We start from the raw sequence: 21834 nt of genomic DNA on the forward strand, positions 1-21834 counted from the left end.
TGGCTCAGAAGGTTCGTTTGAAAACCAGAAGAGCATGGTGTTTTTACACTGTCACCACGTCCATATAATAAACTCCACAGGCATGAAAACTGAGAATTAGGTAGACTGGACATTGCTGCCGCTCACGGTGAAAGAATTTCGTCAATAGGACCTGTACTTTTCATTTGGGAAGGATTTGTTTGGGCCTGACTTTTCTGTTCATTTTAAGCAGCAAAAGTGAGGTGCATGTCTGTGCGTGTGTATGGAGCCATTGGGTGCAGTCACTATAGCAACCAGGCTCACACCTGCCTGCCTAATGAGCTCTGTCTCTCTCACTGTGCCAAGATTCATCTTAAACACTTCTCTTTCAACTGCTGCTGTGTCCACAGTGTTTGCTCTACAGCCATCATTTTACCCTCAAAACGTCGCCATCGTTCTTCTCTTTCCAACAGCGTGTCTTTCCAAGCTCAGAGATGTAAACCTTTAAAACTGTGTGGATCCAAGTGGAGGGATCACATTTTAGTCATTCAGTGATTCAAAGAATATGAACTTTTAATATTCATTCAGATGTTTTCTGACTCTAATTTTCTTTTCTCATTTCTTAGGGTTTTCTAATATACATTTAAAACATTTTCAGCTATTTTCCAGCTTCTTCTGTGTGAACATAAGCTTTCAAAAGTTCTGCACTTTTGTTTTCAGGTTAAAAACTCTGTATTTTCCAGCTCATTCAATATTTTTGGCTTAATATTCAGCAATTAATTCATTTCAGTGCATACATTCAGATTCAAGCATTCACACTGCAGTTTCTTCAGAAAATGCACTTTCTAGTTATTATTATTATATCATATTCCGTACGTTTTTGTGCATCTATCTCCTTCAAAACCGTTCAACTTAGAAAAACCATTCAAACACCGTTAGATTCCTCTTCTTTTGGACATGACTGCTTCTATTTTTCTCATTTATAACATTTATATTTTTAAAATTATTCAACTTTTTTCAACAAAAATTTCCCATGTATTTCAATGGGGAGACCCTTCAAATCCTCATTCAACTTGCTCATTTTCAAACTGTATCTACTTCAACATACGTTGACATAGAGCCACCATTCAAACTTTAAAACGAAGACAAGACATTCAACTATTCAACTTGTATTTATCTTTTCAATATCTCTTATACTTTTTCTTCAGTTCCAGTTTAAGTTTCATGATGTTTTTTCAGCCGTTTCAGAGTTTATAATGGGTGTGTATGGGACGGAATGTTGGGGCTAGAGTGAGACAGCTGAACTGCTAGAGTGAGAGGAGCGAAAAAATTAATCTTAAAATCTTTTTTAAAACTGCTGCTGTGTCCGCAGCGTTTCGTCTACAGGTATGATTTTACCCTCAAAACGTAGCCATCGCTGTCCTCTTTCATCCAATGTGTTTACTATTGTACTAGGTGTTATGGTTCTTTCATAAATGTCACCAATGCACAGCCTCCTCCCTCCAACTCCTCCATAGACTCTAATGTTAAAATGGCTCAGAAGGTTCGTTTGAAAACCAGAAGTACAGGCTGTCTTTACACTGTCACCACGTCCATATAATAAACTCCACAAGCATGAAAACTGAGAATTAGGTAGACTGGACATTGCTGTCGCTCACGGTGAAAGAATTTTGTCAATACGACCTGTACTTTTCATTTGGGAGCGATTTGTTTCGACCTGACTTTTCTGTTCATTTTAAGCAGCAAAAGTGAGGTGCATGTCTGTGCGCATGTGTATGGAGCCAGTGGGTGCAGTCACTATAGCAACCAGGCTCACACCTGCCTGCCTAATGAGCTCTGTCTCTCACTCTGCCAAGATTCATCTTAAACACTTCTCTTTCAACTGCTGCTGTGTCCACAGTGTTTGCTCTACAGCCATCATTTTACCCTCAAAACGTCGCCATCGTTGTTCTCTTTCCAACACCGTGTCTTTCAAAGTTCAGACATTTAAAATTTTTTAATCTGTGTGGATCCAAGTGGAGGGATCACATTTTAGTCATTCAGTGATTCAAAGAATATGAACTTTTAATATTCATTCAGATGTTTTCAGACTCTAAATTTTCTTTTCTCATTTCTAAGGGTGTTCTAATTTACATTTAAAACATTTTCAGCTTTTTCCCAACTTGTTCTTCTGTGTAAACTTCAGCTTTTAGCACATCAGCACTTTTGTTTTCAGATTAAATTCTGTTTCTTTTTATTATCTCATTGAAACTTTTTAACTTAGAATTCAGCAGTTAATTCATTTCAGTGCATACATTCAGATTCAAGCATTCACACTGCAGTTTCTTCAGAAAATGCACTTTCTAGTTTACTATTACTACTCTAAAATATGAATTACATCTGACATGATCTACTACATGTAATAGAATGATTAATAGTACATTTCCCTTTTTTTCGGAAATGACCTGTATGTATCTGTATGAAATCAATAAAAGAATCAAATACATTATCTTTAGTTACATTGATAATATTTATTTATGGTAAAACAGTGGCGAAATATCGCTCTTGCTTTCATATAACTGCAGCGGACATACCTGAGAGGCCGCGATCTAATCCTGTTTACATAAAGTAAACCTGCTCCCGAGCAGGTTTACGCTTACGGATCTGTTGCTATGACAGCAAGTCCCAGATGAGCTTCGGAGAACCGAACGATCCAAGATCACGCGAAATCGTCAACATTCAAATCCGGCTAACTTACTTAGCGAGGTACGAAGAACAGGCCCCATGTAAGAACATTAAAACCAAACAATAAATGAGCAAAGTAGTGCATGATAAATATAGATGACAAATACAAAGTAGATAATAAATGAAAGCCATGTCAGAAAGGTGAGTTTGGCTTTAAAAGCATGAAAACACACTGCTGTCTTCAGGAAGGCTGCTCCAGTAACAGAAAGTCACCTACATGTGGGTTTAGTTCTAACTTTGGGGACAAGTAAAAAAATAAAATAAAATAAAAACATCTGTTCAGACAACCTGACAGTCAAAAATATAAACTCGGGAACTTAAAAGGAAAATTGTGCTGACTTTGAATGTCGTCATCAAGATAAACTTACAGATTTAAGAGTCAAAAAGTGTCAAAAAGTCTGTATCCTTACCCAAGAGTTTCAAGTTTACAGTCAGGACTCTTTAGTCCAACACACAGCAAATCCAATTCTGAATCCTGCAGCTTGTTCAAGCTCAGGTCCAGCTCTCTCAGATGATTGGATGAGGAGCTGAGAATTTCAGACAAAGTTTCAAAGCTTCTTCTTGAGAGTTTACAATCTGTCAGCCTGAGGAAGAATAACAATGGAGACATATTCTTTTATTCATCTAGCATTATTAAACATATTTGTTCATAGATTTACTTACAGCACTTTCTTGGATGCTTTGACCACTGGCAGCAGCTTCAAAAATGCCTTCTCTGAACAGGAGTATTTCTGCAGGTCGAACTCATCCAGATCTGATGACAGTAAGATGAAGACCAGAGCCGACCACTGAGCAGGAGACAGTTCATCTGTAGAGAGACTTCCTGAACTCAGGGACTGCTGGATCTCCTCCACTAGAGAACGATCATCCAGTTCATTCAGACAGTGGAACAGATTGATGCTTTTCTCTGCAGACAGTTTCCCACTGAGCTTCTTCTTGATGTACTGGACTGTTTCCTGATTGGTCTGTGAGCTACTTACTGTCTGTGTCAGCATGCGTAGGAGATTCTGATTGGTCTGCAGTGAAAGTCCCAGGAGGAAGCGGAGGAACAAGTCCAGGTGTCCATTTGGACTCTCTAAGGCCTTTTCCACAGCACTCTGGTAGAAGTCTTTTACAGTAAGTGTTTTCTGGAAAATTTTAGAGAGAGGAGATTGTTTCTTAAGCAGGTTGACTCCAGAGTTGATGAAGGTCAGATAGACATGAAGAGCAGCAAAGAACTCCTGAATGCTCAGATGGACGAAACAGTAAACAACGTTGTTGAACATGTTACGCTTATCAGCTTTAAAGATCTGTGTGAACACTCCTGAGTACACTGAGGCTGCTGTGATATCGATGCCACACTCTGTCAGGTCTGATTTATAGAAGATCAGGTTTCCTTTCTGCAGCTGATCAAAAGCCAGTTTTCCCAGAGACTCAATCATCTTCCTGCATGAATCTGTCTCAGCTCCTCCATCATACTTGATGTCCTTTGTTTTTAGGTGAAATAGCACAAGGCGTAGGTAGAGCTCTGTGAGAGTCTTAGGCAGATCTTCACTGTCACTGGTTTTCAGCTCATCCTCCAGAACTGTAGCAGTGATCCAGCAGAAGACTGGGATGTGGCACATGATGTGGAGGCTTCGTGATGTCTTGATGTGGGAGATGATCCTGCTGGCCTGCTCCTCATCTCTGAATCTCTTCCTGAAGTACTCCTCCTTCTGTGGATCAGTGAAACCTCTGACCTCTGTCACCATGCCAACACAGTCAGGAGGGATCTGATTGGCTGCTGCAGGTCGTGTGGTTATCCAGAGACGAGCAGAGGGAAGCAGTTTCCCCCTGATGAGATTTATCAGCAGCACATCCACTGAGGTGGACTTTCTAGGGTCAGTTAGGATTGTAGTTTTGTGGAAGTCCAGAGGAAGTCGACACTCATCCAGACCATCAAAGATGAACACAACCTGGAAGTCTTCAAAGCTGCAGATTCCTGCTTCTTTGGTTTCAGTAAAGAAGTGATGAACAAGTTCCACCAAGCTGAACTTTTCCTCTCTCAGCAGATTCAGCTCCCTGAAAGTGAATGGAAATATGAACTGGATGTCCTGGTTGGCTTTGCCTTCAGCCCAGTCCAGGGTGAACTTCTGTGTTAGGACTGTTTTCCCAATGCCAGCCACTCCCATTGTCAGAACTGTTCTTACTGGTTTATCTCTTCCAGGTGGGAGTTTAAAGATGTCTCCTTGTCTGATGGTTGTTTCTGGTCTGTCTGGTTTCCTGGATGCTGTTTCAATCTGTCTGACCTCATGTTCATCATTGACCTCTGCAGTCCCTCCCTCTGTGATGTAGAGCTCTGTGTAGATCTCATTCAGAAGGGTCGGGTTTCCTGTTGTAGAAATCCCCTCAAGCACACACTGGAACTTCTGCTTCAGGTTTGACTTGAGTTTGAGCTGACACTCAGGGAGAATCTCTGCATGAAGATACAGCAAATGACACAAATGAGAAAACTGTATTCTGGTTACTGTGGTTATGTGTTCAGTTCACTGGACTCTTGGTGTCATGATCCAGGTGAGTCTGAGTAACTTTCCACAGCATCAGCTCTCCTCCCCTGGGTGGAGCCCTCCTCGCTCCTCACCTGTTGCCAATTACTCTGGCGGTATTTATGAGCAGCACTCAGAATGAACCTTCTCCAGACTGTCAGCTTACCACAGTGAGTTCTCTGCATCACATTTTGTCTTGTGCTGCTCAGCATGTTTCGCGTAACCCTCTATTCCTGTTCCCTAGTTAGCACCTGGTTATATCTTCAACTCACGCCATAAGTCACGCCTCAGGATTCTGGCCTGCCACTGCTGGTAAAACTCACTCTTGCAAACTGCCATCCTCACCTGCCTGCCTCCCTGTGCACCCACATCTCACTCTGTACCCAGATTTAATTCATCTGCTCCTCCAGCTAATCTCCACCTGCAGCCACGTAAGACCTCTTAGTTTTTAAATCTTGGACTCATGCACTACACTGTGGACCACTCTGATTATTATCTCCTTTGTTCCAGTGTTCCTGGATAGTTTCCTGCCCCTGTTGTTCCTTTGACCTGCCTCAGCTTATGTTCTGGCCTCAGCTGCACTTCTCATAATACCTTGATCGCTGTTGAATTTAGTTGCGATTCAGCTTCCTTGTCAAGAAGAAAGTAAATTTCTGTTTAAAGTCACTCAGCTTCCGGTTCTTGGTTTTGTGCTTGAGTCCAATCCCTGACTCTTGGGTTATAACTGAGTGCAGGTTTTACAGAGAAACATTCAATTTAATTCAGTTTTATTTATACAGCACCAAATCAATACTAGCAACATTTCACATATTACATAAACGACACTATGGAGCCAGTAATGAATAAATATGTAGAATAAATGAAAGAACTCCAAGTTTTTTTTTTGTTTTTTTTTTATTCCTCCTCCAAATAACAACAACAGTCACCCCAATGTGCTTTATATTGTAAGGTAAAGAACCTGCAATAATGCAACAGAAAAAACCCAACTATCTTTTTGGGTCCTGAAAACTGAAGGCTCTCCCTCCCATTCTACTTTGAAATACTCTAGGAACAACAAGTAGGCCTGCAGTGTGAGAGCGAAGTGCTCTAATAGGGTGATATGGTACTACAAGGTCATTAAGATAAGATGGGGCCTGATTATTTAAGACCTTGTATGTGAGGAGCAGGATTTTGAGCTCTGGATTTAACCGATCAGCTTAGGTTCATACCAATCGCTGTGATCTGTTTCCTTTTCATCATCGTTCAGCAATTTTTGAACTGAAGTCTGTAAGTCCATAAACTCTCCCAAATAATCATTAATGTTTTCATGTGTTCATCTATGGAGGCTTTTGATTCTCCAGCATCAATGAGAGCATTAATGTCATTTCGTTTTCTTGTCAGAATGCCAAGCTTCGCTCTTCGTTTTTTAATTAAATTAAAAAGCTCTTTCTTGTTCCTCCATTTTAACCACAAAATTCGTTTCACAAGTTCCAAAAGATAATTGTTTAATACAAATGTTTCATTTTGCAGCTCAGCGTCTCGGCTCATCCAAACAAAGTTTCGCATTTACTCACGAACTTTGCGTCATTTTTTTCACTCCATTCTGCGAAGATCCAATCTTCCAAGTCCAATCTTGCAAGTTTTCCCAGCTTCCAAGTTGACATCCATGCGACTCGAATGATTTTTTTGACTTAAATGTCACAGCCTTTTATGTTCCAAACACCAAAAAAGTCCAAGAAAAGGCCATGGGTGGCAACGGGAGGTTTGTTTTAGAACGCACTTCTGACTCCATTGTTTAAAAATCATATGCCGTTTATTTCGTGGAAAATTATAAACAAAAATCAGCCAAATAACTTCTTAAAACTTAAAATTAAACAAAAGTTAACTTAATTTGCTTTAACAACCTTAAAAGTGGTCAAAAAAATCATTTTCTAACCCTCCTGTCCTCCCATCTGACATTTGGCAAACAAAAAACATTTACCACACCCCTCCAGGGTGCTCTTAGTCCCTTGATTAATGGGAGGGTCCATAAGCTAATAAACCAATCACTTTCCAAAACCTTTCCAAAAATTAATTACAAATTTACACAACAAAACTAGGTCAGTATATTCTTACAACTTTAAGATGGCAGTCGACTGGACCAGCGCAGGCATGCTGCAGGACCGGATGCGCTGTCTACACCGGCTCTCTCTTACCCTTTACCCGCCCCTGTTGCTTGTCTTGTGTTTCATGGTGTGTTGATAGTCATGTGCTTTTTGTGCTGAGGTGTTTTTTCTGTTATCAAACTGTTCTCCCATTAGGAGCTCAGTCTGAGTGGAGTTTTTTCTCCTCCTCTCACCTCATGTTATGTATTTTCGTTGTTTTTTTTTTTTTTTTCCTATCAGCCTACCTTTCTGACATGTCTCACCAATGTGATGTTTGTGTAAAGTTGGTCAGAAGGTTCCTTTGTAAGTGCGCATGCGCCATTAGCGTGCTGCCTGCTGTAACCCTAATTTCCTTTGGGATTAATAAAGTAGATTGATTGATTGATTGATTGATTGATTGATAGATAAACATTCAACAAAAATGGCCACAACAACAGGAAGCCAATGAAGGGAAGCCAAAACAGGAGAAATATGCTCTCTCTTTCTAGTCCCTGTCAGGACTCTTGCTGCAGCATTTTGGATTAGCTGAAGACTTTTCAGTGAGTTTTTAGGACATCCTGATAATAAAGAATTACAGTAGTCCAGCCTGGAAGTAATAAATGCATGAACTAGTTTTTCAGCGTCACTCTGAGACAGGATATTTCTAACTTTAGAGATGTTGCGCAAATGGAAGAAAGCAGTCTTACATATTTGTTTAATATGTGCATTGAAGGACATGTCCTGGTCAAAAATGACTCCAAGGTTCCTCACAGTGTTACTGGAGGCCAAGGTAATGCCATCCAGAGTAAGAATCTGCTTAGATACCATATTTCTAAGATTTTCAGGGCCGAGTACAATAACCTCAGTTTTATCTGAATTAAGAAGCAGAAAGTTAGCGGCCATCCAGGTCTTTATGTCTTTAAGACATTCCTGCAGTTTAACTAATTGGTGTGTGTTACCTGGCTTCATGGATAGATAGAGCTGCATGTCATCTGCATAGCAGTGAAAATTTATGCTATGTCTTCTAATGATGCTGCCTAAGGGAAGCATGGTAATGGGAGCGTTGCCAGCAGAAGGCTGAAGTGGAATCTCCCAGAAAGCTGCAGAAGAAAAAACGTGAGCTGAAATGGTGGATTTCAGTCAAATAAGGAAAACTGTGGCTTTCCTCCAACTTTTGACCAATCACCTTAGTGTCCTGTTTATCAACCATAATAAAAACCATTTACTGTCTGGGCATTTTTTATTTTTATTTTTTTGGGTCTCCAAACAGCAGAAAGAAATGGCAGCCATTTTTTTTAACTTTACCTTCAACTGGTAAATAGATTTAAGAAAAAACACTTTGATCATATTGGTGACATGTCCCAAACTGTTGTTGTCGCCTCATTTATGTTGATAAAACCAATCTGACAATATAAATCTGTAAAATGGGCAGAAAACCTGCTGCTGGTCCCATTTTAATCAAAATTTTAATCAAAACCCAAAGAGCAGATATTCATGCGTACACAGGAGGTTATTTGTGCAGATGCATAGAACACATATAAACTGTTGGCTTTCTGCAGTGTCTCACTCCTGAAAGTGTTGGATTTATTATTTATATAGATGTTTATGGCAGCTGTGTAATGTTAACTAATGTTTTTATTGTTTGTGTGTTTTTTGTTTAGTCATTCCCTGACTTACCTTTGGGTTCTGGGATGGTATTATTTAAATTCTCCAACAGATCATTCCTGTTTATGCTCCCCAAAAGATTTTTAGTGACTTCAAAAGTGTTGATAGAGTAGGCATCAAACATCAGATCCACTATGTCCGTCCTCTCTGCATTCTCCAGTTTACTCTCTGGGATTGCTGGTAAACCTTCTACACACCCATTGTTCTTCAGATGCCACTTAAATTTTTCAAAGTCATCACGTCCCAAATCCTCCAAAGTCCCCAGAAGGATTTCTTTAGGTGTCGTCATCTTTTACCCTGTAAGGAGTAAAGTAAGGGATTACTATTGCAAAAAAAGGTAATTAGATTACCGTTACTTTCCCGTAAACATGCTGCGCTACTGCGTTACTAAAAACGTGATTTTTTTTGTGAGTGTCTCATGACAGTGATGTAAAGAGTGCGACGTTCGTGACAACAGCTGTCTGCAGATCAACAATGGATAATATATCGAGTGCGGAGAGAGTATGAGCGTGCAGCGTTTAAAGCGTGGAAGTACTGACCTTACTTTGAGTTTGATTCCATAAAAAGTGACAAAAACATTAGTGTCCACTGTTCACTGCGTGGGAAGAAAACTTCGTTTTACAGCGAAAAAACCCTAAACTTCCGAGCGAGCACCGAGTAGCTACCATGGAAATTCACAGAGAAACTCGCGGATTCTTCCACTGACCGCTGCGGCACACCTGCACCAGGGCAAACCTCCGCCTGCTTTACAGGTGAAAATAGAGCAACAGGACCGCTGAGTCTTTGATTTTATTTATTTTCTGCTGTGTTTTACTTGCATTTATTTGAAAGACTGAGTGTAAACACAAAAAATATTTTATTTTATGTGCTGGAATGTGCAGAAAATAGGTTTAAATGTTAAACCAGAGAATGTTGCATATAATTTAATGTTTGCTTCATGCATAAAGTTAAAAGATTAAAACTAATAAAACAAGTTTTAAAAAGATTACATTTGATTACATTTTGTATGATGGATTATGCAGAAAAAGTAGAATTGGGCTGAAAGATCTATCGCTTCACCTATTCAGGTTGTAAATCACGTTTTTAAAAAGTAACTAAGTAACTAATTACTTTTGAAAATAAATAATCAGTAAAGTAACGGGATTACTTTTGGGGGGAAGTAATCAGTAAAAACAAACAAACAAAATAAACCACCCCGACAAGAAAAAGTAACAGTTTGTGTGGTCACACCCAGTTGAGCCATAATACATGAAAGCATTACTGTCTGATGATATAAATGATGTTAGAAGGTGAAATTTAAATTTAAAATAAATCATGAAACACATTTATTGACCAAAGTTTATTCTAAACTTTTGACTGAACACTCCCGTGGCATTCTGTCTACAATAGAAATCAAATATTCTCCCATATCTGTAGCAGAAGTTCCCATAAATGTGGACCTTGTAGGTTGCTTTGTTTTTACTCTTCTGTCCAGTTCAAACCAGCTCGATGGGGTTTAAGTCTGGAGACTGTGCTGGACACTTCATGTTTTCAAGCTCACCATCTTGTTCTTTGTTCCTGAGGTAGTTCTGGGCCCTGTTCTTCGTACCTCGCTTACTACATCCAAGATCAAATGACACATCCAAGATCAAATCATCGCGCTAACTTTGAGCTCGCTAATCCGGTTCTCCGAACACACCTGTTGTTGACGATTAGTATAGCTGGATGAAGTAATCTGAGATCACTGGGTGGCTTAAAAGGGGCTACGCATCGATAGTAGAAACATTGATCGGCAACCCTGTGATTGGTCGGCGAAGATGTCGAAGGAGCGCGCTCAGTATTTCACGGCAGCAGAGCAAGAACTCTTGATTGAGGGATATCAGGAGTTTCAGGGTTTAATTAAAACGCAAGGGAACACTGCAAAGGCTGCAAAAGCAAGGAGAGAGGGCTGGCAGAAAGTTGCTGACAAATTAAACTCGTAAGTAATTTATTATATTATATTACATTATATCCTCTTTCACATTAGAGCCACAACAGGACCCACTAGAACATGGGAACAAGTAAAAGTGAAATATAAGAATATTCCACAGAATGGTAATATTTATCACTTATATTGCTTTTAGTCTCTTGAAAAGAGACCCTGAAATAATCTGTTTGTTTGTTTATAACAGCAACCAAGAAAAGGGCAGAGCAAATAAAGACAGGTGGTGGTCCTGCACCCCCTCGTCACACCCCTTTTTGTACTGTGACATTTATTGACATTGTGGGTTTTTTGTGTGTAGTTTGACATAACACTCCATCACTTTTACCTGTTCCCATGCAAGGGGTGACTGAAGCATGCACGGTAAGTTGGGATATATATATATATATATATATATATATATATATATATATATATATATAGAGAGAGAGAGAGAGAGAGAGAGAGAGAGAGAGAGAGAGAGAGAGAGAGTGTTAAGTAAATAATACCCTCACGGGAAGATCGATATCTCTCTATGAGCACACTGTCGCGCTGAGCTAAAGGATCCTGTCTATCCCGCAATATCCGCTGAATTCTGAAAACTCTCCTTATCAATCTTGCACCTTCCTTGCTCGCGTACAAACGGACAGGACATGGCTGCGACTTCCCAAATCCACCTTCGCTTTTATAGTCGTGGTCTCTCATCTTGATTACACGAAGTAATTTTTATTACTACTCTAAAATATGAATTACATCTGACATGATCTACTACATGTAATAGAATGATTAATAGTACATTTCCCTTTTTTTAGGAAATGACCTGTATGTATCTGTATGAAATCAATAAAAGAATCAAATGCTGCATTATCTTTAGTTACATTGATAATATTTATTTATGGAAAAACAGTGGAGAAATGTTGCTGTTGCTTTCGTATAACTGCAGCAGACATACCTGAGTGGCCGCGATCTAATCCTGTTTACATAAAGTAAACCTGCTCCCAAGCAGGTTTACGCTTACGGATCTGTTGCTATGACAGCAAGTCCCAGATGAGCTTCGGAGAACCGAACGATCCAAGATCACGCGAAATCGTCAACAATCAAATCCGGCTAACTTACTTAGCGAGGTACGAAGAACGGACCCCTGGTGTAGCTTAGACTTATGTTTTGGGTCGTTATCTTGCTGTAGGATGAACCCCTGACCAACCAGAGGGTCCTGGATGGTGCTGCAGGATGCTGTGGTAGCTGTTTTGGTTCAGGGAGCCTCTCACTCTGCACAAGTCACCGACCCTGGATCAGCAAACAGCCCCAGACCATCACACTTCCTCCTCCATGTTTATCAGTTGATGCCACACACTGTGTGCCATCAACCAAACAGAAAACATAAACAGTGTAGACGATGAAATCAGCCAGGAAACATCTGCTCACATCTGGTTGGATTCAGGTGTGTACATCCACAGAGAGCAGCAGGTCAGCTGGTCACAGCCAGCACACTAAGAACATCTTGTTAAGTCTAATTGTTGAATGTTGTCATTGTGCTTCTTAAATTTGTAAGGTCTGAGTTCAGTCTATAGAATCAAGACATTCCTTTGACCCTGACCACCTCTCCAGCCCCTTTGTGCTGGGGGAGGTTTTATTGCAGATACATCCTCGCCTCTGTCAGTGCGCCCCAGGGTGGCTGTGGCTACAACGTAGCTTGCCATCACCAGTGTATGAATGTGTGTGTGAATGGGTGAATGACTGGATATGTAAAGCGCTTTGGGGTCCTTAGGGACCATAAAAGCGCTATATAAATACAGACCATTTACCATTTACATCCTATCTGAAGTGTCTTGATGCATTCTCAATCATCCAGGAAAGTAAATCTCCAAAAGTTGAATCTGTTCATCTGGACGTAGCGTTTTGTGGGAGAAACGTTTCGTCACTCATCCAAGTGACTTCTTCAGTCTCAGCTGACTGCAGGTTTCCCCAAATCTTATAAACAGTACATTTGCATAATGACTGAAACCAGCCCACTGAAGGAACAATGGGCTGTGAGGTCAGTTCCTTCATCATAATTATGCAAATTCCCATGACCATTGATCAACAATCACTGACCAAAGCCCACTGATCAAAGACCACTGATCAATGGCCATGAGTACCATTCACAGAGAGTTGAGGAATCCTATCTGAAGGTGTGGTAAGCTTCCTGCCCTTTTGTGGCTTCACTGTGTTGTGCATGGTGAACCAATACAGGAATTGAACCATATATTGGGTGTGGGGGAGATTACCATTTTATGACTAAGGATGTTGTTAGAAACAGTTGGAAGTCACGGACACAGAGAGACACACACATTCTCACACATTCACTCAAACACACACACACACACACGTTCTTGCACATGCATACAGATGTTTACACATACATACACATAGTGCCTTGTCTTAGAACCATTTGGGGATTTTACGGTGGGAGGTGCTTTTGCTGTGATGTGTATTGTGTGAACTGTTTTTCCCAATAAAAGGCAGCAAGCGGAGGCCGGATTTGGGGTCAGTCTGCAGTAGGATTCAGAGTGCTTTCTGAGACACCGACCGGGGCCTCCCTTGCTAGCAAGTAAAAGATGTTCATCTTGTTTTTGTCGTTAATGAGAATAAGTTTCTAAACCAGTGATGCGGACACTGCACCGGTCCGTCGTGGTGAAGAGGGAGCTAAGTGTAAAAGCGAAGCTCTCAATTTACCGGTCGATCTACGTCCCTACCCTCACCTATGGCCACGAGCTGTGGGTAGTGACCGAAAGAACGAGATCGTGGATACAAGCGGCAGAAATGAGCTTCCTCCGAAGGGTGGCTGGCCTCTCCCTTAGAGATAGGGTGAGAAGTTCAGCCATCCGGGAGGGGCTCAGAGTAGAGCCGCTGCTCCTCCACATCGAAAGGAGCCAGTTGAGGTGGTTCGGGCATCTGACAAGGATGCCTCCTGGGCGCCTCCTGGGTGAGGTGTTCCGGGCATGTCCCACCGGGAGGAGGCCCCGGGGCAGACCCAGGACACGCTGGAGAGATTACATCTCTCGGCTGGCCTGGGAGCGCCTTGGTGTTCCCCCGGATAAGCTGGAGGAGGTGGCTGGGGAGAGGGAGGTCTGGGCTTCCCTGCTTAGGCTACTGCCCCCGGGACCCGGCCTCGGATAAAGCGGATGAAGATGGATGGATGGATGGATATTCACTCACTGTCTCTGTACTGTTTCGCTAGCTTAGCTTAGCTCGTAGCCGACTCGCTAGCAGCATGGCCTCTACACCTGTCCCTCCTGCACTTTCCTGCTCATTGTGTCAGATGTTTAGTTACTCCTCGGCCTCCTTTAGCAGTAATGATACTTGTAACAAATTTAGTTTATTTTCAGCTCTGGAGGCCAGGATTACTGAATTGGAGACTCGGCTTCGCACCCTTTATTTACCCGCAGCTAGCCAGGCCCCTGTAGCTGGTGCAGCCGAAGGTAGCGTAGGCCCCGCTAGCTGGCAGATCCCAACCAACTGGGAAAAGAGGGCGGCTGGGTTACGGTGAGGAGGAAACGTAGTCTTAAACAGAACCTGGTCTTGTTAGCAGAGACGGCATCCATCCCACTTTGGATGGAGCAGCTCTCATTTCTAGAAATATGGACAAATTTATTAAACCCCCAAAATATGACTATCCAGAGTTGGGACCAGGAAGCAGAGTTGCAGTCTTACACGCCTCTCTGCAGCTTCTCTCCTCCTGCTACCCCCCCCAAAAACCCATCTCCATTGAGACTGTGTCAGCTCCCAAACAGACAAAAAACAAACTAAAAGCCAGCAATAAACAACTTAAACATAAAAAATCACAAAGAAAGAACAATACAGTATCCACATCTGAACCAAAGAGTAAAACAGTGAAATGTGGATTATTAAATATTAGGTCTCTCTCCTCCAAGTCTCTGTTAGTACATGACTTAATAATTGATCAACAAATCGATTTACTCTGCCTTACAGAAACCTGGTTGCAGCAGGATGATTATGTTAGTTTAAATGAATCAACACCCCCGAGTCATTCTAACTACCAGAAACCTCGAAGCACAGGCCGAGGGGCGGTGTGGCAGCAATTTTTCACACCAGCCTATTAATTAACGAAAGACCAAGACAGACTTTTAATTCATTTGAAAGCCTGATGCTTAGCCTCGTCCACCCCAGCTGTAAAACTCAGAAACCAGTCTTACTTGTTATCATCTATCGTCCACCTGGGCCTTACACAGAGTTTCTCTCTGATTTCTCAGACTTTTTATCCGATTTAGTGCTCAGCTCAGATAAAATAATTATTGTGGGTGATTTTAACATCCATGTAGATGCTAAAAATGACAGCCTCAACATCGCATTTAATCTGTTATTAGACTCAATTGGCTTCTCTCAAAATGTAAAAGAACCCACCCACCACTTTAATCACACTCTAGATCTTGTTTTAACATATGGCATAGAAACTGAACATTTAACAGTGTTTCCTGAAAACCCTCTGCTGTCTGATCATTTCCTGATAACATTTACATTTACAATAATTGATTACACAGCAGTGGAGAGTAGACGTTATCAAAGTAGATGTCTTTCTGAAAGTGCTGTAACTAAGTTTAAGAATATAATCCACCCACTGTTATCATCTTCAATGCCCTGTACCAACATAGAGCAGAGCCGCTATCTGAACACTACTCCATCAGAGGTCGATTATCTTGTTAATAATTTTACCTCCTCACTACGTACGACTCTGGATACTGTAGCTCCTGTGAAAACTAAGGCCTCAAATCAGAAGTACCTGACTCCGTGGTATAATTCTCAAACACGTAGCCTAAAGCAGATAACTCGTAAGCTGGAGAGGAAATGGCGTGTCACAAATTTAGAGGATCATCATTTGGCCTGGAGAAATAGTTTGCTGCTTTATAAGAAAGCCCTCCGCAAAGCCAGAACATCTTACTATTCATCACTGATTGAAGAAAATAAGAACAACCCCAGGTTTCTCTTCAGCACTGTAGCCAGGCTGACAAAAAGTCAGAGCTCTATCGAGCCAACCATCCCTTTAACGTTAACTAGTAATGACTTCATGAACTTCTTCACAAATAAAATTTTTATCATTAGAGAAAAAATTACCAATAATCATCCCACAGATGTAATATTATCTACAGCTACTTTTAGTACCATCAGTGTTAAGTTAGACTCTTTTTCTCCAATTGATCTTTCTGAGTTAACTTCAATAATTACTTCCTCCAAACCATCAATGTGTCTTTTAGACCCCATTCCTACAAAACTGCTCAAAGAAGTCCTGCCATTAATTAATTCTTCGATCTTAAATATGATCAACCTATCTCTAATAATCGGCTATGTACCACAGGCCTTCAAGGTGGCTGTAGTTAAACCTTTACTTAAAAAGCCATCTCTAGACCCAGCAGTCTTAGCTAACTATAGGCCAATCTCCAACCTTCCTTTCATATCAAAAATCCTTGAAAGAGTAGTTGTCAAACAGCTAACTGATCATCTGCAGAGGAATGGCTTATTTGAAGAGTTTCAGTCAGGTTTCAGAGCTCATCACAGCACAGAAACAGCTTTAGTGAAGGTTACAAATGATCTTCTTATGGCCTCTGACAGTGGACTCATCTCTGTGCTTGTCCTGCTAGACCTCAGTGCAGCGTTCGATACTGTTGATCATAATATCCTATTAGAGCGATTAGAACATGCTGTAGGTATTACAGGTACTGCGCTGCAGTGGTTTGTATCATATCTATCTAATAGACTCCAATTTGTTCAAGTAAATGGAGAGTCCTCTTCACACACTAAGGTCAATTATGGAGTTCCACAGGGTTCAGCGCTAGGACCAATTCTGTTTACATTATACATGCTTCCCTTAGGCAGCATCATTAGAAGACATAGCATAATTTTCACTGCTATGCAGATGACACGCAGCTCTATCTATCCATGAAGCCAGGTAACACACACCAATTAGTTAAACTGCAGGAATGTCTTAAAGACATAAAGACCTGGATGGCCGCTAACTTTCTGCTTCTTAATTCAGATAAAACTGAGGTTATTGTACTCGGCCCTGAAAATCTTAGAAATATGGTATCTAAGCAGATTCTTACTCTGGATGGCATTACCTTGGCCTCCAGTAACACTGTGAGGAACCTTGGAGTCATTTTTGACCAGGACATGTCCTTCAATGCACATATTAAAGAAATATGTAAGACTGATTTCTTCCATTTGCGCAACATCTCTAAAATTAGAAATATCCTGTCTCAGAGTGACGCTGAAAAACTAGTTCATGCATTCATTACTTCCAGGCTGGACTATTGTAATTCTTTATTATCAGGATGTCCTAAAAATTCACTGAAAAGTCTTCAGCTGATCCAAAATGCTGCAGCAAGAGTACTGACAGGGACTAGAAAGAGAGAGCATATTTCTCCTGTTTTGACTTCCCTTCATTGGCTTCCTGTTTAATCCACAGTTGAATTCAAAATCCTGCTCCTCACATACAAGGTCTTAAATAATCAAGCCCCATCTTATCTTAATGACCTTGTAGTACCATATCACCCTATTAGAGCACTTCGCTCTCGCTCTGCTGGCCTACTTGTTGTTCCTAGAGTATTTAAAAGTAGAATGGGAGGGAGAGCCTTCAGTTTTCAGGCCCCTCTTCTGTGGAACCAGCTTCCAGTTTGGATTCGGGAGACAGACACTATCTCTACTTTCAAGATTAGGCTTAAAACTTTCCTTTTTGCTAAAGCATATAGTTAGGGCTGGACCAGGTGACCCTGAATCCTCCCTTAGTTATGCTGCAATAGACGTAGGCTGCTGGGGATTCCCATGATGCATTGAGTTTTTCCTTTCCGGTCACCTTTCTCACTCACTATGTGTTAATAGACCTCTCTGCATTGAATCATATCTGTTATTAATCTCTGTCTCTCTTCCACAGCATGTCTTTATCCTGTCTTCCTTCTTTCACCCCAACCAATGACAGCAGATGGCCCCGCCCCTCCCTGATCCTGGTTCTGTTGGAGGTTTCTTCCTGTTAAAAGGGAGTTTTTCCTTCCCACTGTCGCCAAAGTGCTTGCTCATAGGGGGTCATATGATTGTTGGGTTTTTCTCTGTATTTATTATTGTGCGATCTACTGTACAATATAAAGCGCCTTGAGGCGACTTTTGTTGTGATTTGGCGCTATATAAATAAAATTGAATTGAATTGAATTGAACTGTACAGAATCTTTGAAACCAGCTTAAAACATTTGTAGAATATAAACAGAGCGCTCTGCTTCTCTTTACAGCTCCTCACTCCACCAGGGCTGTTTGGCACTTTCTGATAGTGAGCAAATGTGGTGCATGTACTGCAGCAGTCATACAGACAACTGGACGGTCCAAAAGTTGGCCTACCTATTACTGGCTGAGGTTTTAGTAGAGTTGTGGCTGAACCACATACAAATATATCATTAATTTTAATCTCCCCAATCAATGATAATGTTATGTTGGAATGTTGTTAAAGAGGGTCAAAAATGTTTCAACCCAGTTTGTTTTGCAGATTCTGTACAGCAGCTTTAATATAGGGAGGACACAACTTCCTGATTGTGTGAGTAAAATCAGGTTTTTTCTCTTCGTCAGTTTAACAGTTTCTGTTTTGCCTGTCACTGTTCCCTGTCTGTTTTCTTACCTGGTTCTTCCTGACCTTGTACTTTCTCCTCACATTCCCCTCTTTCCTCTCTCCCTCTTTGGACTGACAATCATACACAAATAGATTGTATTCAATTAGATGAAAAATTACATTAATATAAAAAATACTATTAAGATCACTAATGAAAAGTCCTCTCTCAGTGTACTTTCAACCAAAAGGCAAATAACCAAACCACATGAACATCTAAGAAAAGATATAAATACTGAAATACTGATCAACATTATTCTTGATTAATGGATCATTTGATTTTACACTTTTACACACACACACACACACACACACACACACACACACACACACACACAGGACGGAGAGGATCCCTGAGAGGATTTGGATTTCCACTGATTATCCAGGGAATGCTGCTTTCCCATTGGATTATTAGAATCAACACAGAACAGAAAGGTGAGTTTCCTCTGATCCAGTTGTGATTATCCTCTCTAACCTCTCCTCCAAACCCAGCTAAGCCTTCAGCTCCAAATAAACAGCTCCTGATTTCCACTTCCAGTTCACTTACACTCTGACAGCAGAAAAACAAGAACGTGGAGCAGCACTCACCTCGTTTTCGTCCTCGTTGTGAAATGAGATGTTGACTCCAACACTTCCTCTTATGTACAGACCTGCTCCACCTGTTTTGTTCCCAAAACTCACAAAACCACATTCCAAGGAGTGTCTGTGACAAAGATCAGCCTCTTACAGAGCAGAGATGAGCTTTATCGTCATTGTAAACAAAGACGTACAACCAAACTGAAAGCACTGCTGAACAGAAACACATTAGAATAAAAGCACAATAAAAAAGGTTGAAGAAGCTTCTTGGATGAGATATGAAACGTCTTCAAGCAACTCAAAGAAGTCCAGACGTTTGTTTTCGAGGCTCCTTTGACTACAGTGACCTGGGTCACTTTTTAAAGAAATACTTTCAGTTTGACTGTGGGCCACATTTAAAGGTTTTGGGGACATGAGGTCTGTGTGAAGAGGAAAGGAAATAAGTAAAATCTATTTATATTGCTTTTCACAGATGAAAAGAAATCGCAAAGTGCTTCACAAGACAAAGAATGAGAATGAGCTAAAGTCATAGTCTAGTCCTATAGCTGTCGGTTTTGGTTTTATTATTCATGTATCAGCCCAAATGACGGCTCGGTTTTGTTTTGCAACCTTAGGGAGGTCCTCAGTGTCTTCCTCGGTGTCTGCTTTTGGGTCCTCTTCCTCCCTCCACACGGTCTCCCAGTACAGATCATGAGCTTTCCAGCAAACATTTAATGTCCTTATTCAGTCGGTTGTGGCCTTTTGTTCCACGCTGTCTGTGTCAGCTGAGTTACAGCTGCTGTATTTACCAGAAAAAAATAAATGAATGTACAACACTGAGAGATGGAGAAAGATCTCAGAAAGACAGGACACGAGAGGAAGAAGGTGAATTTGTTTTGAAGGTGAGGACCATTCAGGGTTACATTTTATAAAACTCACATTTAAATCTTTGTTCTAATTAAAGTTTTTTCAAAACAAATGTAATATACTAAATCTGTGTTCTTTAATAGGCTGGTGTGAAAAATTGCCGCCCCCTCGGCCTCTATGATGCGTCAGTGAGATATATGAACTTGTTTTTACACAGTGAAGCTGGAGAATTTTCACTTAATACAAGATATTTGTGCTTGAAATAAGCTATTGATGTGTAATCCACACATTTCAGTTCAGTAAGTTTAACAACTGTCCTCATGTAAAGTTTCCAGCTCTGTGCCACCAATGAATCTGAAAGCTGAACCTGCTTCACACGCTTGACGATGTCATCAAATCAAAGATCAACGTTGTTGTTATCACCATGATACATATAAATACAGATTAGTTGTGTGTTAGCCTGTTGATGTGTTCAGTACATGTGGGCTTTTTTATTTTGTTTGTCATTTTACATTTTCCAGTTTTTCTTTACTGGTTTATTTTAATTTATCAACTTATTTGTTTGTAATCAGGTTAAAACGACCATTTATTAGATTTTGTTGAAATATTAAAATATTGAAATCCATGTTAAAATCTAAAATATTTAGTAAAATGTTGGAATTTATTTTTAAAGAATAATGCTGTGTTTAACAAGTATAAAAGAGCATTGGCATTATATATGGTTTGTTTTTATTTTAGGGAAGTATCCTGTTTCCATAATCACATACTGAGTATGCTACCATTGTATATAGTGTATTATCTTTCTTTTTTCATTGATTGTACTTATTTGTGTTTTTGTAGTTCCTTCTGTTATCTGTATCTGAGGTAACGCAAAAATTTCCCTGTCGTGGGATCAATAAAGTCTTATCTTTTATTGTGAAAAACTGTGTAAGAGGAAGTGAGTGTGTTTGTGATCAGTAGTAGTTTATTCATTTCTCAGGTTTAAACTGTGACAGAAGAAGGTTACTGACCTTGGTTTGTTGTGCAGCTCAGCAGTGAGATCAGAACTAAAGAGAAATGACACTCAGGCTGATTTGAGGTGAACATGAAGAACAACTCCACACAAACAGCTGACAAACACACAAACTCGTCTCTCTGACATATCTGCTCATTTTCTCTTTGATGTCAGTAACATGCTTTAGTAAAGTTTGAGCAACATATGACTGGATTGTGTATAAAGTTTAAAAACAACAAACAAGCAAAAACCATCTTTTGGGAGATCTAACAGGTATTGGCAGAGTTTAGATTCTTCATGTTCGAACTCTGTCAGTACAGGGTTTTGGACCATGATCATCACTTTCTATCTTAAAACCAGCCGTGAGGGACGCTGGTTTAACTCAGTGCATTAGCAGATGACAATGTGCCGGATGGTTTGAAAGCAGCACTCATTTCTTCTCCTCTGTTCCCCTGATTTCCTGTTCATCTCTACTTACTATCCAATGAAGGCAACCCCCCCCAAAAAAAGATGTGGGCGCTGACCTATATTAACTGAATCTATGTAAAATATCCTCTACTTTTGAATAACACAATAAAAATATGTGTCCACTGTGCAGCTGTGTTGATATAATGAGTGAATGATTTGATCTTTTCACTGCCTGCTGTGTTTCCTCGACTCCTGAGCAAAGATAAAGAGTCAGTTCAGACCTGCAGTTGGTGCTCGTGGTGTTTTGAACTTGAATTCAGCCTGATTTGTTTTTCATGTCTTCTCCTCCATCATCAGTTATCAGGAGAGCAGACAGTCAAAGTACAAGAATTCAAACAAACACAGAGATTCTACTTACAGAGCAGACACAGCACAGATGTTTCCTTCATCGTCCTTCTCACTCATTTCAGCTTTTT

The 21834-nt window shown here is 40.5% G+C and overlaps 1 protein-coding gene across 1 annotated transcript; it reads right to left on the reverse strand.

The window, feature by feature from the left end:
- Positions 1–2972: 2972 nt before the first annotated feature.
- Positions 2973–19226, reverse strand: LOC109197662 (NLR family CARD domain-containing protein 3-like). Its single transcript, XM_025905211.1, has 5 exons — positions 19123–19226; positions 8966–9250; positions 4696–5116; positions 3346–4359; positions 2973–3266 (listed from the first exon to the last, which is right to left on the reverse strand). The coding sequence occupies exons 2-5, from the start codon at positions 9240–9242 to the stop codon at positions 3089–3091; spliced, it is 1890 nt and encodes a 629-aa protein (XP_025760996.1). The 5' UTR covers positions 9243–9250; positions 19123–19226; the 3' UTR covers positions 2973–3088.
- Positions 19227–21834: the final 2608 nt, after the last annotated feature.

The sequence above is a fragment of the Oreochromis niloticus genome, linkage group LG3 (genome assembly GCF_001858045.2).
Source record: "Oreochromis niloticus isolate F11D_XX linkage group LG3, O_niloticus_UMD_NMBU, whole genome shotgun sequence".
NCBI lineage: Eukaryota > Metazoa > Chordata > Actinopteri > Cichliformes > Cichlidae > Oreochromis > Oreochromis niloticus.